The 25,792-nt window shown below is 59.4% G+C and overlaps 1 protein-coding gene across 3 annotated transcripts in view; it reads left to right on the top strand.

Moving 5' to 3' along the window:
* Positions 1–7,479: 7,479 nt before the first annotated feature.
* The window catches only part of Olfm1 (olfactomedin 1), a 33,808-nt gene continuing 15,495 nt past the window's right edge, over positions 7,480–25,792 (top strand). Inside the window, exons 1-3 of one of the 3 annotated variants that reach the window (XM_042681252.1) lie at positions 7,480–7,553; positions 20,729–20,878; positions 24,967–25,122. In XM_042681252.1, the coding sequence (XP_042537186.1) occupies positions 7,488–7,553; positions 20,729–20,878; positions 24,967–25,122 (372 nt within the window). In that variant the 5' untranslated portion in view covers positions 7,480–7,487. Of the gene's footprint in view, positions 7,554–18,529; positions 18,957–20,728; positions 20,879–24,966; positions 25,123–25,792 lie in introns of those variants that run through there. The other 2 variants (XM_042681253.1, XM_042681250.1) reach the window with 2 other exon arrangements.

The following is a 25,792-nucleotide window of genomic DNA, read 5'->3' as shown; positions in this document are numbered from 1 at the left end:
AGCCTGCTCCACCACAATCTACTCCACCACGGCCTGCTCCACCACGGCCTGCTCCACCACGGCCTGCTCCACCACGGCCTGCTCCACCACAACTACTCCACCACAGCCTGCTCCACCACGGCCTACTACACCACGACCTACTACACCACAGCCTGCTCCACCACGGCCTGCTCCACCACAGCCTGCTCCACCACGGCCTGCTCCACCACAGCCTGCTCCACCACAACTACTCCACCACAGCCTGCTCCACCACAACTACTCCACCACAGCCTGCTCCACCACGGCCTGCTCCACCACAGCCTGCTCCACCACGGCCTGCTCCACCACAGCCTGCTCCACCACAATCTACTACACCACGGCCTGCTCCACCACAGCCTGCTCCACCACAATCTACTACACCACGGCCTGCTCCACCACAATTACTCCACCACAGCCTACTACACCACGGCCTGCTCCACCACAATTACTCTACCACGACCTACTACACCACGGCCTGCTCCACCACGGCCTACTACACCACGGCCTGCTCCACCACGGCCTGCTCCACCACAGCCTGCTCCACCACGGCCTGCTCCACCACAATCTACTACACCACGACCTACTACACCACAATCTACTCCACCACGATCTACTCCACCACGGCCTACTACACCACAGCCTGCTCCACCACGGCCTGCTCCACCACGGCCTGCTTCACCACAGCCTGCTCCACCACGATCTACTCCACCATGGCTTCCTACACCAACAGCCTCCTTCTAGGTCCCCATGCCCAGGGCCCTACTTTGACTCCTGCTTCCTCCTTAGTTGCTTCTTTGTTGATCAAAGCCAGGGAAGCCTGTTTCCTCACCTCACCTCCTGCTCCATCCACCCATACACTAGCCCACATTCTCAGAATAAAACACACCGCACCCTGTCACTCCTGCTTACAACCCAAAGCTGTCCACAGCGTCTACAGGTCTGCCTTTCCCTGGCTGGAGAGGCTCTGCCTCCTGCCCTCCATCTCCACACCCCACGTCTTCCTCTGTACCTGTGCTAGCACTTCTCTGTTTCAGTCTCTGTGTCTCTCTCCTCTCCTCTCCCTTCCCTTGTCCTCTTCTCTTCTCTTCCCTTCCCCTCCACTCCCCTTCACTTCTGTCTCTCTCTTCCCCATCCCCTTTTCCCATAAGTCACTAGGTCTCATAGCCACCCTCAGCCTCTCCATGCTCTGCCAGCTCCGTGCTGCCTTCCCCCACAGGTTCTCCTTCCTCCTCTCTCCATGAGACTCTCCATGAGTCCGGAGTCCTGCCTGTCACTCGCATAGCCACAGTCCATGTCTACCCTGGTTCTTCTATTTGCTTGTTGCTTTTTGTCTTGTTTCTTTTGCTTTTTGTCTGTCCCTACAATAGGCGGAAAAACAGCTGTTGGGGGAAGGGAGGGGGGCACATTCTGGCCTTGGCCTTTTCCTGAAGGTCTCACTGGCCTTTGCAGATGTGACCGAGTTTAGGATCTAAACTGCGGAAGTTCAGGAGACAGAGGTAAGGGGACTGATGCGTACACACTGGAGTCTTGAGGCCTGGGTTGATGAGGCGATGAGGCTACAAGCCTGGGGACACTTGGAGCTGAAGGACCAGGGGCCTAGTGCCCCAGAGGGAGCGTGGGACAGCCTGCCTCTTGATCCTGGACTCCTGAACTGAGAAGGAACAATTCCCTAGTGTTTCAAGTTGCCAGAATGGGGTGTCTCATTCTAGCATCCAGAAGCAGAACACTGCCACAGTCCCCTCAGACAAGGACAGTATTTGCTTTGCCTTCAGGAAGCTCTAGGGGGTGGGAAGAGAGGGGGGGAGGGAGGGAGGGAGGGAGAGAGCGAGGAAGAGAGAATATAAACAACATAAATCACATCTGCTGGTAAGAAGAAGTAAGAAAGCAAAGTACAGCCCAGGGCCTGAGAAACATGGTATGTAAGATGCCCTTGACCGGGGTCAGGGACTTCCTGATGAAGCCAGCAGGTGCCTGAGGTCAGAAGTTCCTCATGGAGAAAGGAAGTATGTTCCCTGCTGCGGTGGGGCAGGGAGGCAGGAGCAGCAGGGCTCAGGGAAGGAGAGGGATGCAGGGGGAGGCGTGAGAGTGGCGTGCAGCCGGGATGGCCATCTTGGCTGTTCCCAGTGATGTGGGAAATCCCGGTCGGGGGGATCTCAGTGAAGCCCATGCAGAACAACTGCAAGGCGGGGAAGATGAGAAGGCAGAGACCCAGAAGCAAGGAGCTCCCCTGGCGGATGCTGGGTAAACGGGTGGTTGGCCTGCAAAAGTGCTCAACCTGGGTGGTTGGGCATAAGGGTTGAAAAAGACCAAGGAGCCCAAGCTTAGCCCTCCAGAATTTCAGCCCGAGCCTCAGGATAAGCAAGTTGCTATCCGCCGAGATGAGAAGGAATGGGCCCGAGCTGATTTTGGTTGAGTCCGGGCACACAGAGCTGGCCTGCCAGCACCCTGGGCACTGGAGGTTGGTGAGCTCTAAAGAGCTATCTGTTTGCAGGTAGGGTACAAGCCTGGAGTTTCCAGAAGAGGCTGTGTTGGCATAAAAGTGGGGCAATACAATGATTGTGGACAGGGGGCACCAAGGACTGAGCCCAGGATGCCCCCCAACCCCTACAGAGCAACCATGCTGTGCTGAGATCTCCAGGGTTCCCGGAGAGAGTGCATACAAGTACACGTAGGCACAGGCCAGCCCACAGCGCAGAAGGGCTAAGAACTCCGAGCAACTAGGCCTTGGCTATAAGCATGCCACTCCTGGGAGCGAAGCTGCCAGCCTGTCCCTCCTTCATGGCTTCCAGACAGAAGCAGTTGCCCACAACGCACGAGTCCACTGTCCTCTGTGTGAGGCCAGGGCTGGTGTCTTGGCCTGGAGAAGACTGTGTCTCTGGCCAGCCTGACAGAGCCCGGTGCTCACCAAATAGTAAATTCTCTGTAAACAGCTGTTGTTCTAGACCCAGCTCAAGGAAAAGGGGAAATGGGGGCGGGGGGGGGGGGAGAAGAGAGGGGAGGGGGCTGAGAAGGCAGGGCTGCCTGGGCATTAGGACAGCCCCATAGGCATCGGGCCCCATTTGCTAGGAAATGCAGAGAGGATGGGGAGAGTTAGTGCCGTTTCCAAGGCAACATCCTGTCACATTATAATGAGGCTCAGCGGTAGCAGGAGTCCTGTCTTAAAGGAGCACGAAGCATTTCGATCTGCTGGGGTAGGGAGGAGAAGGCTCAGCAGGAAAGACTCTGCTTTCCAGTGCTCACTGGCCCATCAGTTCCATCAGGAAGTCAGCAGGAGAGGGGGCTGTGGGGTGCCAGCCCAGGAACTTGCGAGTTCTGGTGGCTCTGTACCCACTGAGGCCAGCTCAGGGTCTGTGCTGGCGTAAAGAGGCTGTGGCTGCCGGGGCAGGTCTCAGCTCTCAGAGCCGGCTCTGTGTGGAGTGTGCTGTGATATTCTGCAAGTGGAAGAGCTGCAGGGGAGGGGGCTGAGCCACCTGCATTTGGGGTCACTCATGGGTCCCTGAGGACCCTGGCCTGGCCACCGCATCCACCCCCATTCAGAACAAGGCGACCAAGCAGCCAGGGGCTTGGGCAGCCAGGGCAGAGGTGACTATGATCAACTCTGAGGAGGGACGGGAGCATCCGGAGCTGGGGTGCTGAACACCCACCAGAGCCCCGCCCCCCATGTGGCTGCTTGGATACAAAGGGGAGGTGGGGCAGGAACACCTGGCTCCAGGGAGTCTGAGACGCTGTGGTGGGGACCGATGGTGCGAACCAGTGGCTTCAGTTCCACCTCACCTCCCTCCCTGCCCAAAGTTCAAGTACAGCCTGGCACCCTCTGCCTCCAGGTAACCTTGGTCTCCATACTCCCAGGCTCGACATGCTCTGATTTAACCAACAGCAGGCGGAAAATCTTAGGGGAATGGCCTGAACACATTCCCCCCTCCCCACCCCCTTCTTTCTTATCATTGTTTGGTAAATGATAGGTTGTAACAACCGTTTACCTGGAATTAGAAATTTCCTAGAGAAGCCTTAAAGGATACAGGAGCGTGTGGCCGAGGCCTGTAATACTGGCTACTCAGGAGTTTGTGGAAAACAAACTAAAAAGGTCACAAGTACTGAGGGCATGGCTCAAGCAATAGATAGACAGCATGCAGAGCAAGTGCAACCCCAAGCTGAAATGCCAGTACAACAACGTCACCAATAATATATGAGGAAATTAGTACAAATGTGATATATAGCAATCAAAAAACAAAACTCCAGCAGGGCCCAGGGACTCATGCTTGTAATTCCAGCCACTCAGGAAGTAGAGGCCAGGAAGATTGCAGTTCAAAGCCAGCAAAACGTTTGCAAGATCTTGTCTCAACCAATGGGTTTGGAATAGTGGTGCCATCCTAGCTGTGTGGAAGACATAAATGGGAGAACTAGGGTAAGATAAAAATCTCAGTGGTGTGGCTCAAGTGGTAGAGTACCTGCCTAGCAAGCATGAGGCCCTGAGTTCAAACCCCAGTACTTCCAATTTTTTTTTTTTTAATGGAAAAGGCCAAGCAACAGTAAGGAAATCAAACAAATGGGAAAGGGTGCCCATTAGTGCTGAATGCACCTTTTATGTGGGGGGCTTGAGATTCTAAGGCCTCAGGGTGTCCAGGCCCAGAACCAACCCCTCCCCAAGGACCCTGAGCAACTCCACATCCATAGAATGGCCTTAGTCGTCATCGTCTTCTTCTTCTTCCTCTTCTATTTCTTCTTCTTTTCTTCTCCTTCTCCTTCCTCTTCCTCCACCTCCTCCTCCTCTTCCTCCTCCTCCCTCTTCTTGCAGTACTGAGGTTTGGACTCAGAATCTCATGCTTACTAGGCAGGCACTTGAGCCACCCCCAGCCCTTCTTGCTTTAGTTATTTGTTCAGATCTGGTCCTGCATTTTTGCCGGGGGCCATCCCCATCCTCCTGTTTATATCTCCTGGCAGCTGGGACTGTAGGTGCACACCACCATGCTTGACCTGGCTTGTTTGTTCTTTGAAATAAAAGATCAATAACTTTTTAATGTTTTTTTTTTCTTTTGTCTTGGTTGGTCTTGAACCAAGATCTTCCACATCTCTGCCTCCCCGCCACCCCCCAGCCAGTAAGGGTGACAGGCCCGGACCACAGCATCCAGTCCCATCACTCCCTCCCACTTGCTCCGGTCATCACTGTACTCTAGGCTTGCATCTAGAGGGCTCTAATCACTGAGCCGCAGCCGGAGGGGATCAGCCCTGACCCTTCTCCCAGGGAGGTGACGGCACAAGGGGAGACAGGGCTGGACTGGAACCTGGGCCGTCTGGCTTACACAAGCCTGCTTTGCGTCCTCTGTCCACACAGGGAAGGAGGGAGCTATACCAGCTCCACCCAGCTAATTATAGCCTGTTATGGAGCTATCATTCACGCACTGCACACTTGGCCCCTTTGAGATACACAGTGTGATAGTCTGAGTATACTGAATTATTATATATATTTTCATTGGGGTAACACAAAGTTTTAACTGTACAATTCGGTGACATTAAGTCTACTTGTCATTCGTACAACCATTTCTATCAATGTCAAACTCTGTATCCTCTAGGTAACACCCTCCGCCCTCCCCTCGGTCCCCTAAGCCTGGCTCTACCTTCAGTCTCCATCCAGCACTCTTCAGTGGAATCTAGTCCTGCACCGTGAGTCTTCCTGTGGCTGGGTTTCTCACTCAGTAGGATGTTTTGGAGGTCTCCTTCCTTTTCACTGCTGACTAGTATTCCACTGGACGTGGCTATGTGGACAGACCTTGGTTCTTTACCCACTCATCTCTCCAGGGAAGAACCCAACTCTTGGCGTGTTTGTACTTCTGCTGTGAATGGCACTGTGAACCCCAGGAGTGAACCGAGAGGTGCAGATATTGATTCTAGGTCCTGCTTTTAGTTCCCTTGGGTGAAAACCCAGCAGGGAAGCTACCATGCTAGATGGTTGTATAATTTCAGAAGCAGACACCACCCTGGCTAGATGTCTCTCCAAGGAAATTAGTGCAGTCTTTCCTTCCCATGGAGCAGAACCTTGAAGAGCAGGGCCCACATCCCAGCTCTGTGGGCCTCACGGTGGGTGTTCCTGAGCCTCTGTCTCCAACTCTCCACCCTGGGGAGAGGGACCTCCCCCCCCCACCCCCCCCCAACATCCAGTGAAAGCTGAGGAGAAACCCGTGTGCTCCAGCCTCCCTCTCCACAGGGGCAGGGCACGAATGGACACAGGGCCCGGTGGGGCTCCCTGAGTGGCCTGGGTTAAGTTCTCCCACCTCTCCCCCAGACCCCAGTGTCCCATGCGGGACCCCAGGGAGGTGAGACCTCGGCCAGGCAGCTCTTCCTTGGAGGTGGTGAGGTGGTGGTCGGAGGCCTCTTTCTTCTGCAGGTCTTTCTAAGGTTCATTTTCCGAAGACTGGAGACGGGCCGACCAGGAAAAGGATGTGAGAGACACTTCAACACGCCCGTGGCAGGCTGGGCTTCCTGGAGACTCCCCTCAAAGGGAGGTTTTGGCTGGAAAGTACACTTGGCCTCAGCCAAGCCCCACTCCCTGTGGGAGGGGGGTGGGCCGGGTGAGGGAGGGCTCCTCCTGGTAGGCCCCAGTCCGGTCCCGGCCCAGGGCTTCCACCCCAGGGCCCACGTGCAGCCTGTGAGCACAGCTCGGGAGCTGCCCGGCTGGCGCTGCGGGGCCTGGCGGGCGGGCCGGCGGGAGCCCTGGCCAGCCAGCGCGCAGATGTGCCGGCCCGGCCCCGCCACGCTCCCAGCTGGCTCCCCGCAGCCTCGATTTACCCTTTTGGAGGGTCCCTTCCAAGGATCCCGCGCAGCCGCTTGTCCTGGAGCCCTCAGCCTTGGCCACCCAGGCTCCCCGCGCCCTCCCCCGCGCCCGGCCCCTTGTGGGGGGCCCGCGCTGTGTCCCCCAGGCCCGGGCTCGGGCCCGCGCCCGTGGAGTCTTCAGCCCCAGTTCAATTTCCCCCGCCTTTTTGATGTCACATCCTGTCCCAGCCGCCGCCCCCCCCCCGGCCGCCGCCCTCCCCTCGCCGTCGCTGCCCTCCCCTCCCGGGCGCGCGCCGGTGCCCCCGCCCCCCGCCCCGCGCCCCCGCCGCCGCCCGGCAAACTTTTGGCCCCCGCCCCGGCCCGCGCGCGCCGCCGGGCTCCGTGCCGGGCACGCGCGCGCGCGCGGAGGGGAGCGGCGAGGAGGAGGGCGCAGCCCCCGCCCCGCCGGCCCAGCCCTGCCCCGGAGGCCGCCGCGCCGGATCCCCGAGCCGCACAGATGCAGCGCGGAGGCCGGGCGCAGCAGAGCCCGCGCGCCGCCCGCCCCGGGAGCTGAGCCCCAGCCTCCCTCGCCGGAGCCCCGCCGCCGCGGCCGAGCCGGGAGCGCGTCCGCCCGCGTCCGCCCGCGTCCGCGCCCGCGCAGCCGCCGCCGGCCGGCAGCACCCAGGCCCCGCTCGCCAGGACGCCCGGAGCGGCCGCAAGACATGCCACCGGCCCGGAAGCTCCTCGGCCTCCTCGTCCTCCTCCTGATGGGCACCGAACTCACCCAAGTACGTGCGGCCAACGCCATGGTCCTCCCGCCGGGCGCCCGGCCAAGTCGGGGAGCCGCCGCGCCGCGCCCGGGACGGGGGAGGGGTGCGGGCCGCGCCGCGTGGAGCCCGGCCCGGCCCGGCCGGGCGCGGCGGGGCGCGGCTCAGCACCCCGACTCCCGCTGAGAAGTTGGGGTCGCGGGCAGGGGGCTCTTGCCTGGGGTTGGCACGAACGGGGGGGGGGACTCAATCGCCGGGAGCCCCCGGGCGTTCTGGAAGCCGGGAGTGGGGACCTAACTCCTGCCGCTGCACACGGCACCTCCGCCGCCGGTCGGTGCCCGCCCTCGGGCAAAGCGCTGCGCCCCTCCCGGCCCCGGGGCGCATCGCCGGATTCAGGCGGAGGGCTTGGGGGTCTGGAGCCGCCGGCGGGCGGAGGGGCCGCGTGCATGTGGCAGCCCGGGCATGGGTGTCTGGGGCTGGGAGTCTCCATTTTCTGAATGCATCTGGGTCGGGGTCCGGGAGGAGCGCGGTGTGGAGGCCCCCAGCCGGAGGCGGCTTGGGTACCGGTGTTCACTTGCCCCGAAGAGCCGGCCAGCTTCGGCCGCTCGGGAGCGACGTTAAAATGCCCTTCCCTGGCGCCACGGTGCCACGCTCGGAGCGCGGACTCTGGCCCTTGGGTGTTGAGAGTCCAAGGGGTGGACAGACGGGCAGACAGCCCCAGCCTCGGCCGCTGCAACCCTCCCCTCCCTCCTGCCCGCTCGCAGAATAAAGGGAAACAAAGGCGAGGAGGAGGAGAGCAGGAGGAAGACCACAGCGAGAAGACGCAGGAGCAAGCTTCCCTTGTTTGCTGGCTCCCTGGCTCTGCCTAGGATAGAGTCCAAGCCACAGCCACAAGGAGCTTTGCTAGCCGCCTGGCTCTCAGCACTCCTTGCCTGGGTGCCAGCCGCCCCTAAAGCTGCCCCTATGGCCCCCGGGACAGAAGTTTCCTTGACCCCGGGGAGGAAGGCCCAGAGAACAGTGTTGGCTGTGTGGGGCAAGGGGGCAGACGCGAGTACACGTGTGCACACACGCGTGTGCATGCAGGTGCAAAGAGAGCCTCACAGGTCCGGGATAGCACGGAGCTGCCTTACGAAATGCCACGCCTGGGCCTTGTCTTTGCATCTCCACTGAGATGGCTGGCTGTGGAAGTGGTCGTCCCCAAGGGCCCCCAAAGCCTCCGTGGCTCTTATCCACACACCCCCCGGCCTCCACTGCCAGCGGCAAAGTGCTCTTCCTCCCTGAGCCCTTTCTGCATCTTTTAAAAGGTTCTGTGTTTGGGGGGGAGAAACTTTTGGTTCAACTTGAGTTAGAAGCTTGGGGGGGGGGGGGTGAGGCTTTCGAATGCGTGCATGCTAAACCTGCCCTGGCCAAAGCCTAGCCGGCTCCTGCAGCACAACACCTGCATCCTCCCATGTGGGTCAGGAGCCGGCTGGCGACCTTCAGGACCATGGTCAGCTCCCTGATCAGCGCCCCAGTCTGTGGCCTCCTGTGGCAGGAAGCCGAATGTTTTCTTTGCTTACCCTGGAGGTTCCTCTCCTAGAGGCTGAGCCAGGCAGGTCTCTGGAGGATGTGTCCGTGTCCTAAGCTCAGTCTGGAGACACCTCTCAGTCCCACACCGCAGCTCCACCCTCCCTGAACAGCCACTCTGTTGGGATCTTGTGTTGGAAACTGGTTCTAACAGTGGGGTTTCAGAGCAGAGCCTCACTTTCCAAGACTGATGAAAGGTATACGAGGGCTCCTCAGATTTCTGCCCCTCTCTCCTGTTCCCCTTCTGGGGACCCCATCAGGAGGTTCTCCATCACCTGTGGTCTGTAAGGGGTGCCCATGATAGGGCTGGGCCACGCTGAATCTGAAGCTGCATGGGTCTGGCCAGGCCTAGGAATCTGCATTCCCAGACTCACTGACCAGTCCTCCTGCTGCCTGCAGCCTGGCCCCACTGCAGGCAGAATCCCAGTCACACTTTGCTTTTCAGTTCCTGTAAGGGACATGGGCACAGGATCACAGGACACGGGGTTTTCAGACTAGCTGGCCTCTGTGGAGAGGGGGGCCAGTCAGAGATGGAAGGGTGCCCATACCTGCACTGAGGGAGGGCTGCTTGCTGGAGCCAGGCGGACATGTGGGGGGCGTGGAGCACGTGCCAGGCCATCTGTCCTCCTGACAGCTTGCGTACCACACAGGGCACTCAATCGAATGCCGGCTACTGACTCTTAAAGTCATGGGTCCACAGGAACTCTGTCTTCAGTCAGAAAGACCTAGAGCGACCTGTTGTTCTGTGATTCCTGATAAAAGGCTGGCATTTCATGCCAAGAGGAGCATGGCAGTACCCCAGAGCTTCCTGAGGGTCAGCTCAGTGTCAGGAGCGAAGGCACACTCGTGCTTCCTGAGCTCCAGGCCTGCCCACAGCCCACCCCAGCCTCTTTGCTCATAGAAGTATGGCCCCTGTGTGGGGGCTGTGGAGGGGTGGGAAGCTCTCAGCTGTGACCTTGAACCCAGGGGGTCTTGATTCTTACCCCAGTCCATCCAGGAACCGGCTCAGAGACCTTGAGCTTCTTTGGAGGCCGAACTTCAGCTGTTTTCAAACAGGGAAGAGTAAGCTACATGATTTCCCATACATCTCCCTACCCCTGTCCCCAGTCCTGCCTGGCATAGATTCACTGGGCAAGCCTTGCCCAGCTTGCCTACCAGCTGGTTGAATTTAACCCTGTCAAGTCTTGGCTTACAGCGACAGGCCGATCTAAACCCTTGCCATCTGGCGGCAAGGTGGTGAGCCACTCGAAGGCAGACCCAAGGCTCTGCCACACCACTGATTAAGGAGCCAGTGATGTTACACACAGACTCTGGCCGGGCACTCAGGGACCTGGGGACACCATCCTGACTCGGCTTGTGAGCTCTGAGCAGGAAGAGGTGGGCTGAGGAGGAGGACCAGGGGGTCAGGAGCTCCTGAAGACGGGCCCAGGACGTCAGCTCTCATACCCAGTGCTCCAGAACTGTGTATGGAGTGTGTTTGACTTCGTTTAGGTAGAGGTGGTCCCTCCTGTTCCCTGGGCCCGTCCTAACTGGGCCATTGGTGAGCTTGGAGCCATCAAGGCAATGTGTCTACAGTGTGGTCCAAGGTTCCACTCTCGCTGGGCTTGTTTGTCTTCGGGCTTTATTGAGTGCCTGCTGTATAGTTGGACTTTGGTGAGCTCCTGGTGCTTCTCCTGGTGCCTGGAAGGCCCTGTGGACAGCCCTGGCCCACCGGTGTGGGTTGGAGCAGGTGGAGTCAGAGCAGGGACTCTGATGTGTCCCCTCTCAGACCCCCGGGAGCCTGAGCCCCGTGGTCCCTCCTACGCCACTCCTGCCAGCCCAGCTGCTTGGATTTTGGTCCCTCTTGTGCTTTGCTCAGAGCTGGGGACAGAGCACCTAATGAATGGGGTGATGATGAGGAGACAGAATTGTGGTCTTTCAGAACACCGGGGAGTTTAGCCTTTGCATTGGAGTTGGACGCAGCCCTGAAGGGCAGTGACACGTGGCTGAGACAGGAATGCTTAGATGCCTGCCTCTGTCTCTCACCCTGTCCCTTGTGGGGAGGTCCCTGGTGCAGCAGGGGCCGCGGACCGTAGATCCTCCCCACAAGGCAGCCCCTTTGTCTCCTGAAGCAATTTGTTTCTCATTCCGCTGACTCCGGCCTTCCCCAGTCAGAAGCAAGATAATTGTCTGCCTTGGAGTTGTATTTATTACTAAAGTTATCGGCCTCTAATCAGTATTAACGTCCCTGTGTAAAGTAATACAAAACTAATTACTAGCTAAACTGAATTAGATTCACACTGTGAAGCCAGGAGCTGGGCTGACTGACAGGAAGAGAAGCCAGGTTCGAAACCAGGGAGCTGAGCTTATTGACAGGGAGAGAAGCCTGGTTTCGGCTCTGTTGATATGGCTTACACCCAGCCCAGCAGCTATGAAGCCATGGTAGCTGGCCTCCGGCTGGCCACAACACCGCTGTGGTCCCAAGCAGGGAGGAGAGGTGGGGGGCAGGGGGGGTAAGGGGACTGTGAGAGCGTTTCTCCCATTGTTAGGGGAATAAGGATGGAGGGCCTGAGCTATGCGGGAGGTGAGCATTGCCCAGGGATGGTGATGTTGGGGTGCTGCAGGGGTCCACTTTCTTGCTGGCTCTGACTCTTCGTGACGTAACCGTCCCCACATTCTTAAACAGGACCCTGCAGCCCCAGCTCTGTCTCACACCCAGAACGCCTGACTCCAGGTGCTTGTCAAACAAAGGGGAAAGAAGCGCGAGAAAAACAGATCTGTGTCAAGGAGTCAATGCAGAGCCGTTGGCTGTGTTTTCCAACGGGGCCGGCGCTCTGCAGGCGCCGTTGCTGATCTTGAGGATTTGCTTCTGGGGCGTCTAGAAGGGGGCAGCGGGGGCAGCAGGGCAGGGAAGAGCAGCCCCCGTGGCAATCAGCTCCTCAGCATAGCTTCCTTCCCTCCTCTGAAGGATGGCGGCCTCTGGTGAGTCCCTTTGGAGGTGGACAACTGGCCAAGAGGCTACGCTCCGTCCTGGCACGAACCGAGGGGCTCCCTGGGGAGCCCCGCTCCCCTCCAGAGCACTGTGACAAGGCACACGGCAGCCCTGAAACCTGTATGAACACCCTGTGTAAAGGAGACTGAGCAGATACAGCCTTCGGCCGATGTCCAGGCTGTCCAACAGGCCTGTGGCCCCGCAGGCCCCAGTGGCTGCCCTGTACAATTTGCATGATGCGGTGGAAGCCTGTGGCCACTAAAATAAACCACGGCCCTTTGCGTGCATTTGTGACCCGTCCCTGGGTGTGGCTTCCTGGCTGCCCATGGCTTTACTCAGACAGCCCCCGCTTCCTCCACCCCCAGGTTAAAACATGGCCACTGCTCAGGCAGCTGCAAACAGGGTTTGCACACGGAGGCCTGGCGCTCACTCCTCCACGGAGGTAGCTCCCCTGGTCTTGGATTTCATCTCTGTGTTCCTTACGTACTGTGGTGACAAGTGTGGTGACATGTAAAATCTGGCTGGAGAGGAGAGGCTGGATGCCGACTTCCGGCCTGCAATTCTGGCCCATCTAGGGGCGTGAGTGGGCGTACACGCTGCCCTCCGGGTCTCTGAACCCCGCAGTGCCCCCCCACTCGCCGTGGGGTGGAGGGAGGACACAGGGGTGTTAGAAGTGAGTTCACTCGCTGCCCTCTCCTGAGCGCTGGTCCTATATAGACAGCAATATTAGACTGCACTCTTTGGGGGTGATTCCCCTCAATGACTGTTTTCAAATATGAGAACCTGTGCTTCCCACCCTCCACCTGACACACACACTCTACTCCTGAAGTCACCCTGCCTCCGAAGCTGATGACTGCCCACCACTCATACAGTGAGGTGCCCCTGTGGCCTGCAGGGAAGGGCTGGGCTGGGCCTGGGTCCTGCCCCTCAGCAGCACTGGGCCTGGAGGGCAGGAGGCGTTCCCAGCAGCAGAGTGGTCGGCCACACATCCAATCCAGGCCCTGGGGCAGTGGGTCTCAGCAGAGACCCAGGAGAGACAGGTGCTCTCTGGGCACCCAGTGCTGGCCTTGGGAACTCCCAGCCCCAGAATCCTCAGTCCCAAGTAACTCTGGGGTCCCAGGCGTTGCCTGCCTCCTCAGTCAGGAACAGGCCTCCGTGGCTTCACACAGTCTGGCTGTGGGGCCGTCTGCAGCAGCGTTCATGGGAACCGCATGGCGCGTGCTGGGGTGGAGAGCGGCTCTCTGGGTGGTCGGAGGGTGTGGAGTGACTGAGAGCACCCCTCCCCCCAGGGCTGGGCACCACGGCGGCCCCTCCTCACCAGGGGAGGGCCTGACTAGTTTGAAAATCAGCTGCAAGGGAGAAGGATGGAATGTCAGAGGACCACAGCCCCTCAGCTAGTCAGCTGTTGCTAGCTGTGCTGACACACCCCACATGCGGGCTCCCCCAAACCTCTGTGTCTTTCCTGCCTTTGGTATCAGGCTGGCTCTGCCAGCTGGGCCTTCGCATCCGGGGACCCCGGTGTTGCTGGACAGGCTCTCCCATGGGAGGGGGAGGGGGAGGGTGCCACCCACCCTCTCACTGGGCAAAATTAGCAGGTGGTACAGGCAGGCCTGGGACCTGGACAGGGCCACAGAGTGCAGGGGCTGCCTGTGGGCACTCTGCCCTCCACTGCTGACTCTCTCTCTATTTCTGTCTCTGTGCTCTTTCCCCTCTTTCTTCTGCCCTCTCTGTTTCCCTTTCTCCCTCCGTTTTTCCCCCTCTCCTGTTTCCCTTGAGCCATTTGCTGGAAGTAGTCTAAGAACAGCACGTGTGTTAATGAGCTCTGTCCTTTGGAGCTGTCGCTTTGCTAGGGAGCCTCACAGCGGTGGCCCCTCTGGACGCTGGGACAGCCGCGTACAGACCATGCTTCCTCGCCCAGCCCCCTCTCAGAGCTGTGGGTTGTCCCTGTTTGCACGTGTGCCCAGGGGCTTGGAAAGTCAGACTGGTGTAAGGATGGGAACGTGATCAGTCTTAACTCATGGTGTCAGGTGACCCAGTACCTCAAGCCCGTGCTGGGAACCATGGGAGAGGTAGCCTGGTGTCAGTCCTTGGAATGCTGGCAGAGATATTCCTCAGTGGACCTCCGTGGCTCTCAGAGCCGTTCCTCATGGGCCTCTGTGGCTCCTGGAGCTAGGCAGGTCACACCACCCTGGGCCTGGAAGGCCCACCAGAACCATGACGCCAGAGCTTCAGGAGTGCATCATGTGTCCGGGCTTGGCCAGGAATGGGGCTGTCCCGCCACGGGTGTCTGGCAGGTCTGGAGGCTTCCTCAGTTCAACCCCTCTCCAATCGTGGTCTGCCGCAGCGCCGCCCGGGGCTGGTGTGAGGATCAAGTGAGAGCATGCAGATCCCCAGGGTGCTGGGGGCAGAGGGATGACTCGGAGTCGCACGCACGTGTTGCACGCAGGTGGGCAACGCTGGCTTCCAGGGACATCGTGTGGAAACCGGGGCTTGGATTCCTCTTTAGGAACTCTGGGCGTTGGCCAACAGCATGGCGTCGACCCTTTCACGAGAGTCCTTGCTTTAAGTCTCCTGGAAGTGCTGTGGAGCCTTGGAAATCAAACCACACTCACTCCTGGTCTTTGCGGTGACCCCTGCAGTTGTGAGTGACAGCAGTCACTCCCGCTGCATTCTAGCTGATTGGAGAGCACCTGCTTTGGAGCATTCCGGGTGCAGGGAGAGCCACTCCGGCACAGGCAGGGTCAGCTCAGGTTCACATGGGATCAGCAGGTTGGAGCTGAAAGGCTCAGCCTTCCCATGGAGGTCTGGGTGCTATTTACTTCTCTGTAAGCTTCGACAATCATAGGCAGATAATGAGCAGGACTGACAGGCATTAGAGTAACAAGGTCTGGCGTTTCCTGCTGAAATGCTTTGACATTTCAGATCACTTTAGTTCCCAGGGGTCCTTGGAATTCTCAGGCCCAGCTCCCATTTGGCCAGATCAATGTGAGTCACCTCGACTCGCTTTATAAAAGAATACCAGTGCTCACGCCTGTAAATCCCAGCTACTCAGGGGACTGAGATCTGAGGATCAAGGTGTGAAGCCAGCCCTGTCAGCAAAGTCCATAAGATTCTTATCTCCAATTTAACAAAAAGCTGGACGTGTTGCCGTGGTAGCCACAGCTGGCCCTGAGCAGAATAGTTTGGGGACAGCTCCCAGGCCCTGAGTTCAAGCCCCAGGACTGGCACAAAAATAAATAAATTAATTAATTAATCAATCAATAAATAAGAGAATGCTCCTCAGCAGGTCTCAGCCTCCCCAACATGCCAGTGGCTCCGACGACCTAGGATATGGGTGTTTCCTGTCTCTAGTCCACACTGTTACGGTCTGTGTCCAAAAGGCTCTGGGCAGTGTCCTGGGCAGAGGCCTGCGGCATGCTCCCTCCCTGGTTCCTATCTTGCCTTGCCTCCCATTTGGTTCTCTTGAGTGGCCTTTGGCTTCCTTCTTGTATTTGTCTTTTGGAAGTCCAGAGAAGTAGTAACTGTAAATACTTCTGGGGCTTTATACCCTCTAAAAGCAGACCAGAACTTCTCCAACATCAGGAGAGATTCATCATCATCACCATCATCCTCATCTGTACCTGCTCTGGTTTCAGGGGTTATTTTTGGGTTGAGCTCGTACATCTAGACCGACAGCCCCTCTCGTTGATGGTGCTTGGCCAGGAGCTGGGGGGGGGGGTCATAGGTCTTTGGGGACATCACCCTGGCTTTGAATCTCAGCTTTGCAGCTTGCCTGAGCAAGCACTCCTGGGCCAACTCCTCTCCTGCACAGTGGTGACAAGGACCGTCACCTGTCACTTGTTCTGTGCTAATTCACTTATTCATGCCTGGCTAAGGAAAGTTTCTATTAGTAAACTCGATATACATTCGGGGCTACAGAAGGCTAATTTGATGTGCCCCTCTGTCACAGAAGTTAGTGGCAGAGCCAGCGTTCAGGCCCAGCCATCCATCTGGAGCCAGACTGGCTTGTGGAGCAGAGAGGTATCCTTCCAGCTGAGTATGTTGCTTCTTAAGCACAGGAAGGCTCACCGTACAGAATGTGTCCCATGAAAAGCCCAGAAAAGCCATGTTTGTCTCTGTGTTTCTGAGCAGGGATTCTCATTTCTGTGGCTCACACCTGGCGCTCAGGGAGTGCCACGTGTAAGCATCTGCGCGCCCCGAGGTGGCCTGAGAGTTCTGTGGACTGGAGTTGGGGTCCTTGCCCCACCCGCCGTGGGAATCGGGTGGTCTGGCAGAGGCAGCTGTGGCGCGGCCTCTGTGGCCAATCTGCCTGGCGGGAGAAAGAAGGCAATGCATTCGTGAGTGCCAATGGCTACAAGCCAGGCCTGTGTGCTTCGCACCCGCCGATCCTGACACAGAGCTGTAGTACCAGCTCATACTGGGAGGTGGCGCCCTTCCCCAACAGTTGTAATGTGCTGGCATCTAACCCAGACCTGTGCCACCAATGCCTTTGAATTACCCAGAAAACAAAACAAAAAAACAAAAAGAACTCAGGACTCTGGACTCCTTTAGCCAGCCGTCACTCAGGCCAGTCATCTTGACTGTGATCAAAGCCCTAGCCACAAACAGGGACTGAGAACAAGAGAAGCCCCGGGAAGATGCCATGGTCCCCGGCAGGCACCAGGGAGTGGCTGGCTCTGTCCTGCTCGGTACCTCTCAGGAGGCCAGGGGAAAGCATGTGGTCTAGAGGGAAGTCCTGGAGGCCACTCTCCCGGGACCAGAGGCAACACAGACTCACAGGTGTTTGGTTGGCTGCTATCTGCACACTGGTGACTCCTGTTAGGTGCTTATGCATCCTGGCTGGGAGGCTGGGCAGCCTGTGCCAGCAGCCCAGAGCAGAGCAGAGCGGAGCAGAGCAGAGCAGAGCGGCCCAGAGCAGAACAGAGCAGAGCGAGAACAGAGCTCTCCTCAGGGAAGCTGTGCACCCAAGCCACTCAACACGCACATGTGCACACACCTCCACCCAGACCCCTCAGTACAGACAGCAGATCTCTACACACACACAGTGCACACACATAGTGCACACGCCTCCACCTAGACCCCTCAGTACAGACAGCAGATCCCTATACACACAGTGCACACACAGTGCACACATAGTGCACACCTCCACCTAGACCCCTCAGTACAGACAGCAGATCCCTACACACACAGTGCACACACAGTGCACACACATAGTGCACACATCTCCACCCAGACCTCACCACAGACACCAGATCCCTACACACACACACACACACACACACACATCATAATACACATCTCCACTCAGACCCCTGAGCAGACTCCAGATCCCTACACACCACACACATACACACACTCACCATACCACACACACCTCCATCCAGACCCATGAGCAGACACTAGATCCTTACACACACAGTGCACACACATAGTGCACACACCTCCTCCCAGACCCCTCAGTACAGACAGCAGATCCCTACACACACAGTGCACACAGTGCACACACAGTGCACACACATAGTGCACACATCTCCACCCAGACCCCACCACAGACACCAGATCCCTACACACACACACACACACATACACACATCATACCACACATCTCCACTCAGACCCCTGAGCAGACTCCAGATCCCTACACACCACACACATACACACACTCACCATACCACACACATCTCCATCCAGACCCCTGAGCACAGACACTAGATCCTTACACACACACACAGCACATCATACCACACATCTCCACTCAGACTCCTGAGCACAGACCTAGATCCCTACACACCACGTACATACACACACACACACACACACACACACACACACACACACACACACACACACACCCTCACACCTGTGGATGGGCCCCTCTGGGCTCTGGACCCCAGCAGAGGAGCAGGCGCCCACCCGCCCCCCTGCACCCCTGCGGAGCCCAGTGCGCCCGCCCTGCTCAGACTTGATTCCAGACAGAGAAACAGACAGACAACACACACACACACACACACACACACACACACACACACACGAGGATGGTGGATCCACTTCAGCCCGGGGACCTGTGCCGGCCCCTCTGCGGTGGCCTGAGGTCCGGCCACGCCGGGGAGGGAGAGGGGCGGGCCCGGCCACCCGGGAAGGGCTGGGCCGCAGGGGTGCGGCGGGCTCCTCTGCCCCGGGAGGGGAGCCGGGGTCCCCCCCGCCCGCCCCGCCGAGCGTGTCTCGGATCGGGGGCCCGCGCGTGGCCCACCCCGGGGCCCCGTTCCGCGGCCGGCGGCTCCGTGCAGCCCCGGCTGCCGGCAGCCAGGGGGCGGCGGGGAGCCGAGCGCCGAGCAGAAATCCACCCATTTCCTGGGCCGATTGCGTCGCCACCGCCCGGCCGAGTCCCCGCCTCCCGGCCGCGGCCCCCGCGCGCAGCCCGCGCGGCGCTCAGAGCCCGGCGGCGCGGCTCGGCGGCGGACGGCGGCGCGGCGGCGCGGAGCGGGCGGCGGGGCCGGCGGCGGGGCGCGCGGGGCCGGGGGGACGCGGCCTCCTCCCCGCGCCGGGGCGGCGCGGCGATGGCCCGGGCGCGCGGGGCGGCGGCGGCGGCGGCGCGGGCGGCGGCGGGCGGGCGGCGGCGGGCCGAGGGGCCCGGGGGACGCGGCCGGGCGCTCCCGCCCGCCGCGGTGCCCGCCGCCTGAGGCCGGCCGGGCGCGGGAGCCGGCGCGGCGCGGGCGCCGGGGGCCTCCGGAGGCGCGATGTCGGTGCCGCTGCTGAAGATCGGGGTCGTGCTGAGCACCATGGCCATGATCACCAACTGGATGTCCCAGACGCTGCCCTCGCTGGTGGGGCTCAACACCACGCGGCTCTCGGCGGCCAGCGGCGGGACGCTGGACCGCAGCACCGGCGTAAGTGCGCCCGCGCGCGCGCGCCGCCCCCCGGGCGCCTCCCGGGGCCCAGCTGGCCCGGGCCCGGCTCCTGCGGGACGGGGGTCTCCCGGGGGAAGGGGAGCCGAGGCAGGGCCCGGGCCGCAGCCCGGCGCCGCAGCCCGGCCTCTCCCCCTGCGCTCCGGGGTGGGGTGGGGGGGCGATGCTGTCCCCGCCGGGGGCCGCCGGGGAGGGGTCTGCGGGAGCCGGCGGGGGGCGGGTCTGAAGCCGCGTCCTCCCTCAGCCAGAATAGCAAGCTCTTGGTCGCCAAGCTTAGGAACCTGAGGCTGGGACCCGGGGACTTGTCCAAGGTCACTGGGCAGGGAAGGGGGAGAGACGCGGCTGGACGGGGGGGCCTCTGCCCCGCCGGGACTCCGGCTGCCCGACTTTGCCAAAGCCCGGCTGGGCTGGCCAGGAGCGGGCCCAGCCTCCCATCTCCGAAGTCCCAGGGCGCCCTTGTCTCCTGTGGGTGCGAAGGTCCACAGAGTCCCCTTGGAGGTGGCTGGAGAGGGGCTCACCGCCGCGCGCCCTCCCTCCTGGCTCAGAGAGCCAGCTCTGCTTTGGTCCTCTGTGGCCGGGAGAGGGGGAGCTGTGGTCCTGGAGTCGTGGGGCTGGAGAGAGCTGAGGTGGGACCCCCCCCCCTCCAGGCGCCCAAGCCCTGGCCCCTCTTCAGTGGAAAGGAGAGGAGACGGAGGGCATCCTCTCCAGCTCGCTCTCCCGCAGCCATCAAGGGCTGACTGTTCTCGCCCCTATCTCTGTGCCGCGCCCCCAGCCTGGGACCCCGGTGCCTTCTACCTCTCCTGGTTTGAAAATTGCGTTTTCCTTCACAATGACTTTTCTCCCCAGTCTCGGGAGTCCTGAGCATCTGGGCTTGGAAATGAATGAAACCAAATAGATCACTACTCCACATTTGCCCCGCCCAGCCCTCCTCCCATCCCATCTAAAAATAGCAGGGAGGTGACCAGTCACCTGGGAGCATGCTTGGAGATGGGGCAGGCTGCAGGGGCTGGCAGGCAGGAGGGTGTGGGGCATCTGCCCGTGTGCCTGGCAGGCAGGGCACCTGAGCAGGCTCCCGGGGCAGACCAGCTGTGCACAGCTCTGGCTTCCTGGCAGTCTTTGGGTGAGCCTCAGCTCCGAGGTTACCAGTGTCATCCTGTGCCATTGGCACTTTAGCGGCATCCACCAAATGGCTTGTGGGTGGGAGCCTGCGTGGAGTTGGGAGCCTGGTGTGTTCGCCAGGATGATGCCAGCGGGGAGGTGGCGTGCTCAGCCCAAGTGGCTCTGGGAAAGTAGCTCTGGATGGGGCCTGCCACGCAGGGGCTCGCTGGAAAGCTTGGATGTGCTCTGCTTATTGGGAGGGGAGAAGCTGGTATGCCGCCATGTCTGAGTCACCCAGCCACTTGCTTTCCTGCCTTGCCCCTCATCCAGCGGTGGCGTCTGCTGGCCCCTCCCATTTCTCCCAAAGTGTCAGTTGAGACAGATGTCCACACACCGTGCGTTCCTGGGGTTGAACTTGAATTGTAAAAGCTCTGGAGAGTGATGTCCTTCTCTGCCTTCCTCTCTTGGCCACCCTGGTGCTTAACCAGTGCCCCCTTGTTCCCAGGACCCTTTCCCTGGGAATATTGAAGTATCTTTGCCCCGTTTCTGTGTGTCTTTCCCCCGGGTTGGACATGCACATTGTCCTCTAGGTGGTTGCCTCTAATGCCTGGTCTTACCTTCTCCTCCATCTCCCCGTCTCCCCTGCCTTCCTCCAGGTGCTGCCCACCAACCCTGAGGAGAGCTGGCAGGTGTACAGCTCTGCCCAGGACAGCGAGGGCAGGTGTATCTGCACCGTGGTGGCCCCCCAGCAGACCATGTGTTCACGGGATGCCCGCACAAAGCAGCTGAGGCAGCTACTGGAGAAGGTGAGCGCATGTAGGAGGTGGGGACAGGGGTGTGGGCGTGCGCTCATGTGTGTGTGTGTGTGTGTACACGTGTGCACAAGCACTCATGGGCCTAACGCAATACCAGAAGGCCTAGCCGGTCTGCAGGGTGCAGCCTAGACCTTTGTTGGCTCAGTATTGGAATGAGTGAGTAGGAAATGAGTGGGTGGGCGGATGGATGGATGGACAGGTGTGTGGCGGGGGAGGTAAGGAGGTGAATAAGTCCCTTCCTGGTCCCTGCAGGCTCCCCTGGAGCTGGGACAGCTTGGTGAGCCAGGGCACTGCTGTCTTCCCTGCCCCCCTCACCCCATGCTGTCTCTTTGAGTGACACTCGGTCTAGCTTAGGACCATGGAGGCTGTCAATGCAGGTTTTACAGGCTGGGAGGCTCTGCCTGCTGTGTAGTTGTTGGGTGCAGCTGGCCAGGGCTTGGCCTGGCACCATGAATGCGGCTTGGGGCACACATGCTGTCACCTTGGAGCCCACCTGGGTCAGCAGCCAGGCTTGGTTGCACATTTTACTCTGTCACACAGGAGCTGTGTGGGGGAGTGGGGGTGGGGCGCAGATTCCAGAAGGGAGCATGGGTCTGATGTCTCCAGGCCGGACAGCTGGTTGGCATGGGCTCCCATGCCCTCCTCACGCCTCTGTTTGGCCTCTGCTTCCCACCAAGGCTCTCCTCTGTATTTCATGACCCTCCAAGCATGAGGGTCCCCAGAGCTGCTGAGGGAAGGAGAGATGGGAGATCCCCTGTCCCACCCACCTTCCTTCCCCAGGAGGACGGGTTTGCGTGTAGCACACTGCAGGGAGGGGTCACACCAAACACCAGGAAGGCCGCGCTTTCTGCAGGTGGACGTTGGTCTTGGCAGGGTGGGCAGAGGTCCTTGTCCATACCGTAAGGCGTGCTCTGGGCTTGGGGGCGGGGCCTGAGGATGGACACTTTCTTTGCTGCTCTCTGGCCAGGGCAGGTGGTACAGCCAGAGGTGGCCAGCCTCACCCACATTTGGAGAGCAATTCACCCCCTGGCCTCCTACATCTGGGGGAAACCAGTTTCCCCATTACCCCAGGGAGAGCACAGAGTAGAAACTGAGAGGACTCTGAGCTGTCACTGCCTAGCACCCCTGGAAGGGGCTGGAACCCAAGCTGGAAGAAGCTGCTCACAGCACCGGCTCACCTTTGAGGAGACTGAGAGGCTTGGGGGCGCGTGTTTGTCCTCTTCAGCCACCTGAGTAAACCATTTGGAGCGAATTAAAATGCATTTAACAGATTCCATGAACATTTATTAACACCAAACTAGACAGAAGTCTAATTGAGCCTTTAATTATTCAGCAGCATTGAGGAAGGGGATGAGCTTGGAGGGGCTGCCAGGGCCCCAGGCAGAGGTGCCTAGTGAGAGGGTAGAGAACTGGAAAGTGGGTTCCAGAAAGCTCTAAGGGGGGCCCGGGAATGAGGCCATGAAGTGTTCCTTTCTGCCTACGCAGGCCATGGCGTTGCTGCTTAAAAATTTAAAGCCCTATTTCACGGTGCACCGCTCTATTTTGAGCAGGCCTGAGCCATTGGTTGGAAGAGAAGCCCTTGGCTGTGTGTACCGGGTATTGCAAGGGACAGCCTGATCTCTAGGCCCTGGGCCTGGCCAGCGCCCTGCCTTTCCCCTCTCCTTCCCTGGGGCCCTCGTGGAAGGGGGTGGGGTCTGGCACAGACACGGCATGGGCAGCGAGGCAGGGAAGAGGCTCCAGGTCTGGTGCCCTGCCCTTGGAGCGGAGACACAGCCAGTTCTGTTTGTGTAGCCCAGTTCTGTGTGAACCCCGTCACCTGGCGAGGTGGCAGAGCAGCAGGCCCCTGGGGCATGCCCAGGAGAGCCTGGGATTTCACCGAGAGGACTGGACACATCTCCCGTGGTTACGAGCGGCCAGGGCGGAGGCCGCAAGCTGGGGTGGAGACTGCCGCCTCAGAGGCACGCACCTGCCCTTGCGCAGGCATGAGAGCCCGGTGGCGAGGCTGGCTGGGACCTGCAGCATGGGTGCTTCCTTTGTGTGAGCTGTGGTCTCCAAGTGTGCAACACGGAACTCAGAAGAGCTCACTCCCCTGGGCTTTATCAAGATCAAGTGAGATCAATACATTCCCAGCCCAGCTCGGTGCCTGGAGCATGGAAAATGTGCCATAAATACCAGCAATTAGTGCTTCTCTGGAGGCCTGCACGCAGCTGAGGCCCTCCCCCGAGCCCACTGCCTGCTGCTACACCGGCTGGGGCACCTCTGCGACCCAGGGTGTGCCGGCAGGCCCCTAGGAGAGCATCCTGGAGGAGAGGGTGTGACCCAGGAGGGGCGCTGCCGTTACCCAAGCTTTGGGCCTGGCCAGCAAGTGTGCAGGCTGGGTGGGAACCTAGTTTATTTTAAAGCAGCCAAATAGGATGACAGCTTTATGATTTTTTTTTTTTTTAATGTAAAGGTTAGTCTTTAAAATTTGATGAAAACATTCATTCTCTGGGAGACAAAAAGCCCACCTTGCGGTGCCAGTTTGCTGCCAAAGCCAGCGCCCCCAGCCTTGCCTCCCCCACGTGTGAAGGCTTCCTCTTGCTCTTAGAAGCAGGAAGGGAGTGGGAAGAAGGAGGCTGGCCTACAGGGGCTCCTCGCACTACTCAGTCTGGGGTTTAGATGTGGGTGGAGCCCGTCCTTCCTCCCTGAGTTCCTTGTCCATCAAGGTAGATGGGACTCGGGGTGGCCAACCCCCTCTTGCCAATAGGGCAATGTTGTTTCCACAGCCTCTTCTGTCCTGGATCATCTGGGGGCCTCCCTGGAGGTGGCGGCCTTTAGCTAGGCTTTGGAGGGTGAAGCAAACAACATTTTCCAATTCCCCCACCCCACCCCCGGACCTGCGAGCTACAGTTACTCAAGGATAGATAGAACAGGATGTGTGAGAGGAAGAAAGGCAATGAAGCACATGCCTTTGCTTCCCAAGGAACGTCTGTAGAGAGAAGGGAGTAGAGGAGGGGTGGTTGGTCTTGAATTCCACCGTCTGTACCGACCTCACACGTGTTACTTTCCCGTCACAAGCCCTAAGTGCTGAGCTCAGCAATACCGGCCATCTGCCCAAAGGAGGCGGCTTTCCATTTGCTTTCTCCCGTTTATCTTGCTTTGCCAGCAGGGGATTTACAGGGAGGCAAGGGGCCTGGTCTGGCCACTGAACCCCAAGCAGGGGCCTCCTGCTGGCTGACTCCGTTCCCCTGGAAGAGAGAGGGTTTTCAAATTCAGCAGAAAATCAGCCATGAAGATTTGCTGTTAGAGTGCCACCCTCCTCCCTAGTAATTGGATTAGATGCTGTGAAAATGACCCAACCGGGCAGCAGCGTCCTCCTCCTTCCCGCTTTACACACACACACACACACACACACACACAATGTGTTTGCACGCCAGCCCAAGCCAGTTTCCTGGAAATGAGATATGCTGGCAGGCGGCTGCACCCAAACTGTTTTTCTTTTAAGCCCTCTGGAATCCTATTGAATATTAAGCCCCATCTCCAGGCGAGGCTCATTCGGATCTGCCCGCCAGGATGTAAAACAGCGATTCTTCATTCACTGGTGATTGATTCCCAACTCTGGGTTCTGAATGTGTGCATTTGCCGAGCCGTCATCAGCCCATGATATTGTAGGGCATGATGGATGGCGGAGGGGGGGGCGGGGAAGAGGCTGCCAACTGTCCCAGCAAGACACTCAGCGGGGCTTAGGGGAGAGGTGGGTTTGTGCCAGATGCCTCCGTTCATCTCCACCATTTACCCAGTAAGACTAAAGAGAACCCAGAAATAGAGGAGGGGTGACCTCCAAGGCCTGGGTCCCCCTAGCCCTCCGCCCTGACTGTGAGCCCTCAGGGATGAGGGAAGGTGGGTGAGCTCTTAGCATTTGGGGGGTTCTCAGTCCTCACAGCCCCAGGCTGCCAGGTAACTGGGGCACGATGCATGGGTGCCGCTGGCTCCCGCCTCGGGGCCGTGCGGGAGGGGCCGGCACGGCTCCCGAGCAGGCGGCTGAGATGGCAGAGAGGACCATGCTGGATCTCAGCCTTGAACCTCTTACCCTTCCACAGGTGCAAAACATGTCTCAGTCCATAGAGGTACTGGACAGGAGGACTCAGAGGGACCTGCAGTACGTGGAGAAGATGGAGAACCAAATGAAGGGGTTGGAGTCCAAGTTCAAACAGGTGGAGGAGAGCCATAAGCAGCACCTGGCCAGGCAGTTCAAGGTATGTATGCCCGTCCCCTCTTCCCTTCCTCCTCCCCTCCTCCTCTTGCTCCCTCTCCTCTTCCTCTTCCCCTCCTCTCCTTTCCTTTCCTCTTCATCTCCCCCTTCTCCCCTCCTCCTTTCTACTCTTACCTCTCTTCCTCTCTAGCCTCCTCTTCCCTTTCTTCCTTTCTCCTCTTCCTCTTTTTCTCTCCCCCTTCTCCGTTCCCTTTCCCCACAGAAATAGTGCTTGGGGCCTGGATGTCTGCCCTGCAAAGGTCCTCTGTCCTGGGCCCTGCAGGGGGGGAAGGGAGGGGCGTGGCGCTGGAGCCAGGGCTGTGGCACCAGCTGGCCTCAGAGCCTCCTCCATCAGTCTGCATGGGGAGGGGAGGAATGAGACCAGACCAGACCCTCAGCTGCCTCTGGCACATTAGCTGGGTAGGAAGGTGATTGTCAGGCCCTGTCAGTCCAGGTGAATCATATTAGTGGAGGATTAGCTTAATTGATTAGAGCCATTGCTGGGCAGAGATCACTCAGGGCGGTTTTTCACATCTGACCTGATTTAACTGTGGCAGGGCATCATAGACCATAGGCACAGGGGGAAATTGGAGCAATGCTTTTCTCAGCTCATAGTGAGAGCTCTGTTCTCCAGGTGACTCTGGACGTTAAACCCGCACTTCCCTTGACCTGAA

The sequence above is a fragment of the Dipodomys spectabilis genome, unplaced genomic scaffold (genome assembly GCF_019054845.1).
Source record: "Dipodomys spectabilis isolate Male_0828 unplaced genomic scaffold, ASM1905484v1 ptg000067l, whole genome shotgun sequence".
NCBI classification, from domain to species: Eukaryota; Metazoa; Chordata; class Mammalia; order Rodentia; family Heteromyidae; genus Dipodomys; species Dipodomys spectabilis.
Note: the sequence above shows the minus strand (reverse complement) of the source record. Positions and strands in the feature narration are given on the sequence as shown.